This window comes from Simochromis diagramma, unplaced genomic scaffold, assembly GCF_900408965.1.
Source record: "Simochromis diagramma unplaced genomic scaffold, fSimDia1.1 OVJJ01000453.1, whole genome shotgun sequence".
Taxonomy (NCBI): Eukaryota; Metazoa; Chordata; class Actinopteri; order Cichliformes; family Cichlidae; genus Simochromis; species Simochromis diagramma.
Window position 1 is genome coordinate 956362 of NW_024387471.1, and position 12197 is coordinate 968558.

General features: G+C 44.9%; 1 protein-coding gene across 2 annotated transcripts in view; it reads right to left on the minus strand.

Moving 5' to 3' along the window:
- The window catches only part of rabgap1l (RAB GTPase activating protein 1-like), a 90072-nt gene that overhangs the window by 63118 nt on the left and 14757 nt on the right, over nucleotides 1–12197 (minus strand). For both annotated transcript variants that reach the window (XM_040015054.1, XM_040015053.1), the window contains exons 11-13: nucleotides 11196–11325; nucleotides 6286–6379; nucleotides 4933–5083 (exon numbers count right to left, since the gene is read on the minus strand). In XM_040015054.1, the coding sequence (XP_039870988.1) occupies nucleotides 4933–5083; nucleotides 6286–6379; nucleotides 11196–11325 (375 nt within the window). The remainder of the gene's footprint in view (nucleotides 1–4932; nucleotides 5084–6285; nucleotides 6380–11195; nucleotides 11326–12197) is intronic.

Consider the following 12197-nt stretch of genomic DNA (forward strand, 5'->3'; position numbering starts at 1 on the left):
ACTCTGGAAAACAAACCGACACATTAACGTCTGAATGGAGCGACCATGGCGTGGACTGAAATAAGCCAGCGAGCGAGCACGGTTACTGTGAAGCATATGAGCCAGCTCAATGTGATTTTTTGAAGACTTTATTATTATTTTTTTAATATAACAAATCTACAATAGGCCAAAGCCACACAGAGCGAAAGAACAAACATGCATCACCTGAATAAAACGGGGGATGCAGCTTCAAGAAACACTGCTATTGGGATATAATGGTAAATGTGTATGGTCTTATAATAATAGGAGCTCCTGCGATTTCATTTCTTCAGTAATGCAGCAGCTTATGACAGGACATAAAAGCTGAAGAAAGGCTTGCACAGAGCTGATGACTTTAAACAGATTATAGCTCAGGGATCAAAACAGAACGTAAGAGTTTCTCATTGTAAATATTTCTGTTTATATTAGTAATTATAATCGATAAACTACGACATCATTCATGATTATTAAATCAATTTTAGTATTTGACTTTAATAGTAGCGTAATGTCTAAACCCTCATGTTTAAGGTGACATCAAGTCCTACGTACATTACTGAACTAATAATCTTTGAGAGCAACAAGCACATCTATCAAAAAGTGCACAATTAACTTTGACTTGAGGTTGCAAAGACAGGCAGTGGGAAATAACATCATACTGAGTACACTATTTATTTGGTAACGCTATGTTGTTAGCCGTTACTCTAGAAAAGTGTTACAATTTGACTAAATATAGAAGTCGGTATGCTCGAGTCAAAATGAGACTCGAGTCTACTGAAACAGGTCAAACTAAAAAAACTAAAATAGATCAGGTGAAGTTCAGGGAGACGGTTGTGCCGTCACTGTGGAAGGAGCCAGTCAATGGAGATCTCTCATCACAGCGCTCTTTACCTTTGGAGGTGGACACTGATGAAAAACACGACCAGAAGGCCACCGTTAATAATTCATTCTGCTCCAAAACAAAGCCAGCGGGGCCACTTGGAAATAAAGGCGGAGGCTGATTCACCTTTCACTGCCTCCCAGCATCCCTCCCTCCTCCATGCCTGGGCTCCTGCTGATTTCAGTCTAAACAGCAATGTACCAGCATAAGCAGGGAGTTTATATCTACATTAAAAGGTGTTTGGCCTGGTGGTTTATCCAGAGCACGGTAAAGAAAGTGGCAGGCTGTTCGCCGTTACATTCGACACACCAACTAATCACTTCATCTCCTACAACAAAAATAAAGTAGCAACAACTACTTTGTTCTCCCTCTTACAAACAGAACCCTGCAAACGGTATTTTTAAACAGGACGCCCCTTGTTGAGAGTCTCGAAGTTCAAGGATATGAAATAAGATTTTGTTGATTATACTAAATGATTCCATCCCAGAGCAGTTTTAAGTTTTTCTCACTTAATCTGCAGAGAAACAACATTACTGCTGTATCCTAAAAATCACATTTAAGATTAATCTAACACCCAGATGAAAATGCTGTTCATTGCAGGTCGTTCAGATTTATTGAGATGATACGAGCTGCTGCGACTCTGCAGTGGAGGCAAAGACACGGAGCGCTGAGGGCTGGACAAAGAAGTGACCAGAGATGAGGTTGGCTAAATCTCCTTAATGCGGGCGTCATATCAGTGTCAGCACAGACGGCCGATGCAATTATCACTGGACACCAGCAAAACTCCAGAATCATTTTATTCACTTTGGCATGGCAACTTAATTTCACTCAATACTAAAAATTCTGCATCTAATCAGACGTGTCCAAGCGGCACCACATTAACATTGCTGTGTGTGTGCGTGCAGCTGAAATGGTGTAATCAGTAGAGGGTCCTCAGTAAACATCAAATCTGTCGTCGAGTCAGTTTTTAGCCAACCTTCAGTAACTACAGAAATGATACCGATGTTTCTGACGCTGTGGATCAGAGGCAGCACAGCCTCCACGGTTTTCCTACTGTGGAAACTGTCGGTGAACGGAGACTGGAAACTGCATTATGGACAGGCACACAGACCCGAGGAGGGAGAGTGCTGTGAATAGACCTATATTGTAGGAAGCGGTGTTGCTTGGCTGTACTGCAGACGTGCAGCTGTTCCCCACAGATACTATAAAGGAGGACGGGACAGCGAGGCGAGTGTGTACGAATGTGTGCGAGAGGCTTTGATTGGCTGACACCACCACAGGGATTTGTCTTTCGGGCATAAGTGATGGGAAACCTCAAACTTCAAGGGTGAAAACTTATCGTCAGTATGAAAATGTCAACATATATAAAAGATGAGAGAAAAGCTTGTATGTGTGCACAAACTGGAAAACTAAGGATCACATGACAACAAAATGAATGTTAGTGAAATAAGACGTGGATTTCTCTTAACACCGTGCAGCGGTCGCCACAGTGACTATGTGAAATCCATAAACAACTACTGCAGGTTTCAAAGGCAGAACACCAACTCATTAGGCGAAGGAAGACAGACAAAGGCTAAAGGAGACAGAATTGTCATGGCGATAACTTCAAGCAAAGAAAAGTCTGTTGACCCTCACAGTTACCATGGCAGCCTCTCTTATGTACATTGTGCTCCGTGTATCTTTATGAGCGTTATTAGGCGTGGGTGTAGTATTATTCCAGCCTGGCTGCATGGCTGATGCTACCTTTGATTACACACAGACTTTATATGTCATCACTAAGCTGGCTGCTCACCGAAATGGAAAGCACCTTAGAAGTCCTGGGAGGAAACCAGGTGAGATCCGGGAAATGAAAGACACACAGAAAAAGCTCATCTTCACAGACGAGGTTATACACGCTGCAAGTCCTCAGCTGTCCACCCTCTTTGGTTTTTTTAAGGAAAATGGGTGCAAGGTGCAAGAATTTGTTGAAATGTTGGGCTCGACATTAGAGGTGACCGTCATTAGATGCTATAGAAATAAAACTGAAGTGAAATAGTTATAACTGAATTACAAGTCAGTAACAAAGTTAGAGTGGAACAAACTGCTTTTGCAAAGCTAGCTTGATTGAGTTCGGTGCCTTTCTATGAATGAATAATTCACAGGTCAGTGTTTAGCAGCTTTGAAATGTCCTGCGCTGGTCACGCTGAGGTCCTGCCTGCTGTGCACAAAGTTTCCCTCCATGCTTCCATTACAGCTTTCAAAGCTAAGACGCGATCCCGGCGTCTGTTTTTGGGATGGCAGGACTGGAAATAGCTGGCTGAGCTTTTTTAAGCTGTGGGTTCAAGCGTGGCGGCACACCTTGGGCTTGTTCGGCTCTGGGGACATGAAAAGGTTGTTCAAATGTCACCAGCAACCCGCCGTTCCCGACCTCAAACACAGCGCTGCGCCAGCCCAGAAAGTTATTTGTGAATGTCTCAGATGCCCCGAGGCCACAGTGTGCATTTGCGACTCTGTGTGTGATGACTGTAAATGAGAGCAGCGCAACACTTAAGTGTATTGCAAGTATCGCGCTATTATACGAGCGCGCCACGGGTCACATGCTGCTAAATGCTGAGTAGATTAGTGGTTTCGAAATAGATTTTTCCAGAGGTCCATAGCACGGCTCCTGGTGATACACGGTGCTGAGCATTAAAGGCCCAGAAAGGTATAAACGAGCTCCACATCACCTTCATGTTGCTGGTCTCTGCCTCTCTTCCCTCCCCGCTACATCTTCCCTCAGTTCCATTCATTTGGTGCAGCTATTAATAGCCCGACCAACCGCCTATCAATACCATCACTACTCCAGCAAGACAGAAGATGTGGGCGTGCCCAAGCCAGCGCAATGAGCTGAACAACAGAAGCTTAGTCTTATGTAACAGGAGCATAGGAGAGGCAGAGAGGGGCACAGGGAAATCTAAGAAGAGCAAGAAGACGGTTCCTACAGAAGACGAAAAAGAAAGACGAGGGATAACGATAACAGAAAAAGAAGGACCAGAGAAATCCACGCAGCAGTGAAAGTCGCTATCCTGGCATTTGCACGCGTTCCCTTTCTCCCTTCAGTCACTAAAACCTAATATTTGTGGGTTCACACTCTTTGCTGGCTCAATTTTCCACACTTCATGTCGACACCCCTATTGCTTTCTCTCTGTTAGTGCTTATTGATTGAGGCAGGTGCTTTCACTGGCCTCTGTGCTGCGAAGAGAAAAAACTATTTTATTACCAATGAAACTGAAGATCTCCATCCTTCTGCCGCCGCGTTTAGGTACAGTTGGGCGCTCGACTTACTCGTTTATAAGAAGTTAAGAAAGATCAGATGAAACTATAACAGAAGTATATAAATAAAGCCACAGTTAAATGGCACATTATGAAACAGGACCTTCAGAGAGCCTGGAGAGCCGTTCCTCCAGTGTGACACTGCGGCTAAAAGTTTTGTGCAAGCCCGTGTGCTATACCTGAACGCAGCCAGAACAACAAGCAATAGTTAAATACTAAAGGTCCAAAAATTCACTTTGAATTCCTGCTCCGTGGGAGGCCAAAGGGCAGCACGAGCCGTCACAGTCCCGAGACAGCGCCGCGTGCCTTTAAATGTCACCGCTAAATTACAGCCTTCTCCGATTTGACACACAGTTCAGAGGAACAGCTGTAACAAAAGCGTTGGTGAGACGCAGATTTGTACGCAGTACAGAAACACATTTCCTCATTCACTCTCATCGCAGTGACGAGATCTCGTAACAATTCACACCCGTCGTCTGGTTTTCACTTAAGCACGGCAAAAATGGCGGCTACAGCTAAAAGCGTGGAAGCACAACATCGACACAAAGAAAACACTCTCACGGTTCATATTCACAGGAGGAATGTGCTGACATCAGATCTTAGGGTCAAATATAATGAAAACCGTGGATTTGTTGCCGCCTCGCCGGCCCTCAGGCGAGGATGTGGTAGAAAAGTCTTACGTCAGTGTTTCTTTTAGAAATGCACTCTTATTAGCAGCTGTCCATCCCTGCTGTGCGCGCGTTTACCTTGGTGATGAGGATGCGGTAGTGCTCAAGCAGGTCATGGTTGTCGTGGCAACCAGCCAGCAGCTGCCAGACTTCAGCTCTGAGTGGCTCAGGAATGCCGCTGCGGACCAATGAGGACAAACCTTTCGGGCGAGTGGACAGGTTCCCATGCCTGATGCACACACACACACACACACACACACACACACACACACACATTATTTTACAATGTCGATTCAGCCACTTGAACTTTGACTTTACGTGCAGCTCTTTGACAATCACTTCTTTGCTGTGACAAGACAGGAGCTTTAATTTCGCACCTTTTGAAGTGTAAATCTTAATGATAAAGATACAACAACAATAACTCAGCTTCACTCAGTTTACTGATGTATTGCTTTATTACAGCAGCAGTGATCGAGTGTCATGAAACTATTTCACCAACAGCAGAAAGTGCACCACTGCTGATGCATCAGCAGTGCCACGCTCCCAAAAAACAAAAAATCCTCCTTTAGAAAAATACACTGTCATCTCTTTTTAATGATGCTTGAAATATTCTCATGACACATTCATTGAAGGCATATGAATGCACTTCCCCAACAAAATTCACTTCATGATGTCGACGCAGCTGAAAGAAAAACGGCACCAAGCGTCTCTTATTCACTTTCTAACGACTGCGTCTGAAGCTGAATTTATCAGCAGCAGTTACTGTAACAAACGCTTTTTGTTGCAACACATTAATTAAAAAAAGTAACAAATAAAAACTTTTTTTTTTCCTTTTAAAAACTGGCGTTCTATTAGGCGCCGCGCTTTGTCCCCACTCCAGATGGAGCGAGCTAAAGACGAGGGTAATTCATTAAAATGTCTCAGCTGCAGTTCGAGTAGGTAATCCATAAAAACTGGGATCATAAAACAGTCAAGGTGCTGTGGTGGAAATCACACCGTGTATGAGGCAAAGTGGAGCCGACTTTTCTGATTTTAAGGAGGTGCGAACGATTCTAAATGTTCTGCACTTTGGTTAATATCTGACCAAACAACTAAAAGCTACAGTCAGTCCAGCTGGAAACACTTGGCTGTACGACTCAAGCTTAACGTTTTAAAATCAATAAAAACTGGGAGCCTAAACTGCCAATTTCCTTTAGTTTTACCCATTTTTCAATCATCGAGAGTTTTCTTTACCCTGCATCACAATCTTAGCAGGAGTCAAGCTACAGATGAAGGTTCATTGCTATGGAAGGAGCCCTCAGCTAAAGCAGACTGCCACCCAGCTATTGTCATGCTGGGTCAGTTGAATCTCTATGGTGCATTTCTTCCACTGCTTAGTGCCACTTCACATATTTTGTCATTCGGTCTCAGTGTGTTCACATTTTGCCTCACCATCTATTGAGGATTCCTCCCCAGGACTCGAGGATTTTCTCAGGACAGTCTTTGGAAACGTCGCCGGTTCCACTGGAAATTTCACTGTCGCTATCTGCAAGACACAGAACAGGACGCCGGTGATGTAGAGGTTCACGATCCATCGCAATCCACGGGTCACGTTAACGTGTAACATACAGAAAGAAAGTAATGAGAGTTGCAATCAACTGAGAAGTCGAGGAGGATCGCAAACAGTCGTACCCAGAGTTAGGTTCATCTCACTTCACTACAGTCGCACCGATGAGCTAGTAAAGCAATATTAATGTGTGTTAGGAGCATGTATACCTTTGTATACCTGAGCATGCAGTTACAGAGACAAACATCTTGTCCTTTAACTCCAGGTAAAGCTGAGTGTGTCGTCCTTTCAGTCACTCAACACTTAATAAACACAGAGGGAGCAGGACAGTTTGCATTTGAGCATTTTGCCACCTACCAGGAGAGCTGTGACCGTTTCTGTGACTGCTGTGCAAGAGCCAGGCAGATAAGATATTCTTTCCGATATCTGCACCCAACTAATAAATCCATATTAAGCTACTCTGATACGCAATGCACATTTTCAAACCTGTTAATATCGATCTCACAGTTTAAATGGAGGAAGGAGTGCCCTGTGCAGCGCCTACACCTTCCATTATTGCCGTTCTTCTGCCTGATGGTTCGTGAGGCAGACAAGAGGCAATCAGCACGGCGAACCACTTGTGTTTAGATGCAGAAGCACTAATTGACTGTCTGGCCTGCTCTGCTGCTGGAGAGAGGAACTGATCCCCACACAGAAAGCACCCACGAGAGCAAACGCACAGATCCACACTGCATGCTGTGATACGGACGTGGCGTCAGTGACTATGCTGCACAGACACAGGTGCTGACAGATGCACGCACTAGAGGGCGCCTTACTTCATTATGGACCTTCATGATTATTCCTACAGTTTTATATTGTTTAAAGGGGAACTAGAAACAAAACGAGAGGACAAAACTAAAAACCGCAGAAGAAAAATGCTGTTGCCTTAACAAGAAAATAATTTTTTAAAAAAGGTAAAATTAACGTTGAACCAAACAAAACTTATCAACTTAATGATGATGAGTCCCACTATGTGTCCAAAAATTAAGACCTGTCATAGTTTCCTTCATGATATCACAGAGATGAAAATAACAGGATGCTTTGGCAGGCCTGACGCCGGACAGGGTAAGTGTCGGGCTGACATTTTCTTCCAGAGCGTGCAGCCACTACACTGACTGCACCGCTGCTCCTATATGTCCTCGAAGCCTTTAGCAGAAGCTTTTCAGGTCTTTATAAATGCTTGATGAGTCCTTTCAAATGGCTCAGACGCAGCACAAAGCAGCTACCGCTGTCCTCAGATTTTCCAAGGCCAGGAAGCACAAATGCGTTCCAACTGCCGGCGCACTCGCTGATAAAAAAAAAACAACCTGAAGACGAAGGCCATTACCTTTACCTTTAAATCTGCAGAAGGGGCTGCACACTGACTGTGGGATTCATGTCATGCTGAAAGCACTAATGGATTGGTTTGTCTATGTTAAAGCAAGCAGAAATTTCCAGTTAACAGCATGAAGACGTTTTAAATTCCATCTTTTACTCTAATGAACAAATGTACAAATCTAACATGACAGCAGTGCAGTGAACAAATCAAGCCTCTGTGATAAACCAAAGGAACATGTATAAAAATGGGAAGTGATTGTATGATTAAAAACACACACACACGGATGCACAGACAAAGTATGATGTGAAAGAAAAGCACATCAGCTTTGGGGCCATTGTCCACATTGTAGCGAGGGCTGTGGGGGCGTCCACGTGAACGGAGCGTGTTGGCACACAGCAGTGGCATCTACACCCGACTGTATTCATTTCTGCACACAATGGGGCTGGCCTCCACCTCCACGGCCCCGAGCGCCTCCAATTTTCAGCTCTGGGGGAGAAGCGGGGCGTTATAAAAAAGGCCCTTTCAAAGGCTCTCACAGCACTAGATGCCAGGGTGGCTTCAACGAGTCGGCAGACAGACACAGGAAATACAATTTTTGTCTTCTGTTCAAGGAGGGGAGAGAAAAAGTAGAGAAGCGTTTACATCAGCAGCAGAGAGGACGGAGACGATGAGATCAAGTCATGTTTTAGGGCAGCTCTGAAGTGTTTAGAAGTTGATTTAATTTAGAAACTTAGATTTTACTTCAGTGGGAGAGTAAAATCACATAAAACTGTATTACATTAAAACGTTTTTGGTTTGCCGTGCAGATGGAACCTACTGACATGTAAACTCGGGAGATTAGTGGGAGTGTAAGGAGTGAGACCAGATCCATGATCTGCATCTACAGTAGAGTGCTCTTTCCAAAGCAATGCAGAGCCATGAGTTACCGTTGCTGCTGAGCATCTGCGACATTACTAAAAGGAGCACGATGAAGATGCTGGCCGTTCTCACCCTGGTGAAGTGTCGTACAACAAAGCGACATCATATTCGCCGCTTTGGTGCAATTTCAGCCAGTTACGCGTCTCTTGGTTTCTGTAACCTGGTGCATTGTGCCACCGTTGCTGGGTCAAAGGTCGGCTGAGTGACCGCTGGAGGTTGCGACCTGGTGAAATCGGTCACAAAGAGGGTGCACCGAAAACCTCCAGTGAAGGCTCGCACCTTCAAGCGGCCTGCATGAAGAAGGCCGACTTGTCTGCAAACATCCTCAACATACGCTGAGCTACAGTGAAACTTCAACACTGCAATCACAACTTTGAAGGCGAATGGTCCCCGTTTCCTGTTTGCAGCTAAAATCAAACGGATTTAATGGAGCAGCTGTTGTTTAAACATGTGTGTAAATATAGGCTGAGAATGAAGTTGGGTCAGCAACACAGTTAACCTATGACTTTTTAAAGCAGGCCAAATGTTATATGCATGCGCGCACACACACCTCTCTATCCATTTTTTTTTTACCATTTCTTAATATTCTTGTTATTTTTAACAAACTGTTACAGTCACATCAAGCTTTATGAATACTCTGACAACTAAAATTTCATGTAGTAATTCATTGACATGATTTTTATTTGAATAAATTGTGGCTGCAAAGAAGTAAGAGTACTTCAGAAACTACATCAGAATGTGTGGACGGGGGATATTTGCACATGCGAGCTCGTGTCATTTTCCAAATCAGCACCGACATGACGTGCGTGGTCTAAATTGGAGCCAGGCCTAATCTGCGACACTTGCACCAACAGCGCTCAGGTGGAAATGAGAGTCCTGTTTATATTAGTGAACTGAAACTGGGTCATGTTTGAGGACCACTGGGTCTAACAGCCAGTGTTGGTGTCATTAATGTTTCGCCTCCATTTCTCTGGCAGCGCTGCAGTTACTGATGGTGAAAAAGTCAGTGTGCTCTGGCGTATCATCTAAAGCCGTCGTGTTTAGATGCAGCAAAGAGTCAACAGTTTAATCAACACGCAGGACAGCAGCCACTGGATTCAGACAGTTTGCACCTGCAGCATCTTGTCATTATTCTGGAGTTGGCGTAGAATGTGACCTCCAAAGCACACACGCCGCTCAGTCACACTGTCATAGAGAGGACGCGTGGCAGTGCGGCGGACTTCTTCATTGGTGACACGGTCCCGGTAAGAGACGCACAGGATCTGCTGGGGATCTTTTGGCGATTTTGGCTGATGGTTTCCGCGTCTCACAAGCGTAGATCGCGGTAGGTATGACGAGCAGACGAATCTTCTTCCCCAGATCGATGTTTGGGGTCAACCAGATGAGCCGAAGCTGCTGGAAGACCGCACCTGCTTTCACGATCTGACACACGATGTCATGATCAGCATCTGCGTGCTTGCAAGGATGCGGCCGAGGTGGGTGAACTGGTTCACCTCCTCCAGCGGTTGCTGTCCTACCATAATGGGATCCTCATGACCCCGCTTGTTCCCGCTGATCTCCAAGCCCACTTTGGCCGCCTCTTGCCCCAAGCTTGATGTCCTGGTCTTCATGTTCTTCCAGATGTGAGCCAACAGAGCTGATCATCTGCACAGGCAGGGTCCTTCAGACGTGTTGGTGGATGCCAAGGTATCCCAAAGACATCTTGGTCCATTGCAGTCCAATGGCCAGAAGGAAGAGGAAGGGAGAAAGAATGCATCTTTGCCTCACACTGGTCTCAATGTAACGAGTATATAAAATGTGTTGCATCACAAGAATCACGTGGCTTGCCGCGCACATCCCCACAGGACCCGTATCAACACTTTCAAACACACACAGCTCCGTTGGAAGAACGTGGTTCAGGGAGTTAGGAAGCTCATCTTGTAACCAGAAGGTTGCCGGTTCGATCCCCAGCTCTGTCCGTCTCAGTCGTTGTGTCCTTGGGCAAGATCTTCACCTACCTGTCAACTGGTGTTGGCCAGAGGGGCCGATGGTGCGATATGGCAGCCTCGCTTCTGTCAGTCTGCCCCAGGGCAGCTGTGGCTGCAACTGTAGCTGCCTCCACCAGTGTATGAATGTGAGAGTGAAGGAATAGTGGAATTGTGAAGCGCTTTGGGTGCCTAGAAAAGCGCTATATAAATCATTATTATACAGCAATATGTCCATGCATCTTTGCAAATGATTATAAAACATTAAACTTAACAAGGCTCTGCCACAGAAACACGTCGAGTGTGTGGCTGGTAAAAGTCAGTTTGGACTTACACATCGTTACGTGCAGCTACACCAACATGTCGAAGGACTTTAACAACAAAGGGCACATTTTTTCATTTTTGTGGTTTTGAGGCGGCTTTCTAAATAAGAGTTAAAGCACACCGTCATTGACAGAAGGAGAAATAGAGACGTCTCACACTGCATTTGAATGGCCCAACGAATATTTAAAGCCAAAAGAGACAAAAAGAGAGCGAAAGAGAGACACCTCAGTACCTTCATCTGCCTCCTCTTCCTCAGTGGGTGATGCTAGGCGTCCTTTTTCTTCATTGCTTCTTTCCATCTCCCTCTGGAGACTCACCACCTCGTACATAGCGTCGCTCTGACCCCCCCTCTCTGGTGCCTGCTGGGTGAACACGCAGACAAATAATGTCAGGTTGTGTAAAAAGGGGGGGGGGGGGGGGGATTCCTGTAGTAAAATGTGTGCTACACTGTAGAATTAATGTGTAAGTCTTTTCAAGCCATGCTTTGAAATTACTTCAATTTTAATGACACATGTTCATTTACTTATGTTAAATCTAGAGTAATTATTACTAAAATACAACATTAACGACACCTGGAAAAAAGAAAAGCGTCGTCGATCATAACAGAGTGAAGAAATGCAGAGAGAACAAAGACGTCGTCAGCTCGACCTTCGGTGTCACAAGCAGCTGATGTTGATTTCTGGGCCGTTCATTCACTCGAGCGCCGCTGCCGCGCTCCACCACCTGGTAGAACGGATCAATGAGCTGTATTGATCGGCCCACTTGCACGGCGTCTAATGACCAACTCGCAGCAGAAATTGGCAGAGAATATGAAGCCTGGCCTATTTTTAGAGAAAACTCGAGGAAACATAATTTGCTTTGCTCTGGCCTCTGCCAGCGAATAGTTAACCCCACAGGATAAATTATTAACAATGATAAAATTTGAAGTGAAATTTGGGCCAAAGAAGCCACACTGCACAAACAGCACCAACAGGAAGAGATTATAGGAAAATAATGAAAGCGGGGATTAAGCCAGACTGTTGATATATAAAGGAAGAACATCTCCATGCCAAATGTTACTGTTTGCTGAATGTTAGGATGTGAGGAAAGCACCAGTCCCGTGCAAATGTAGCAAACATAGCAAAGAGTCTTTGCTACATTTACCATCTACGAGCTGTGATCGTCTCTTTGTTCACAGTCCCAACACTTTCTGAAGGCTACCTAAAGCTTTTACGGGCTCACTTTATTTTTTCCA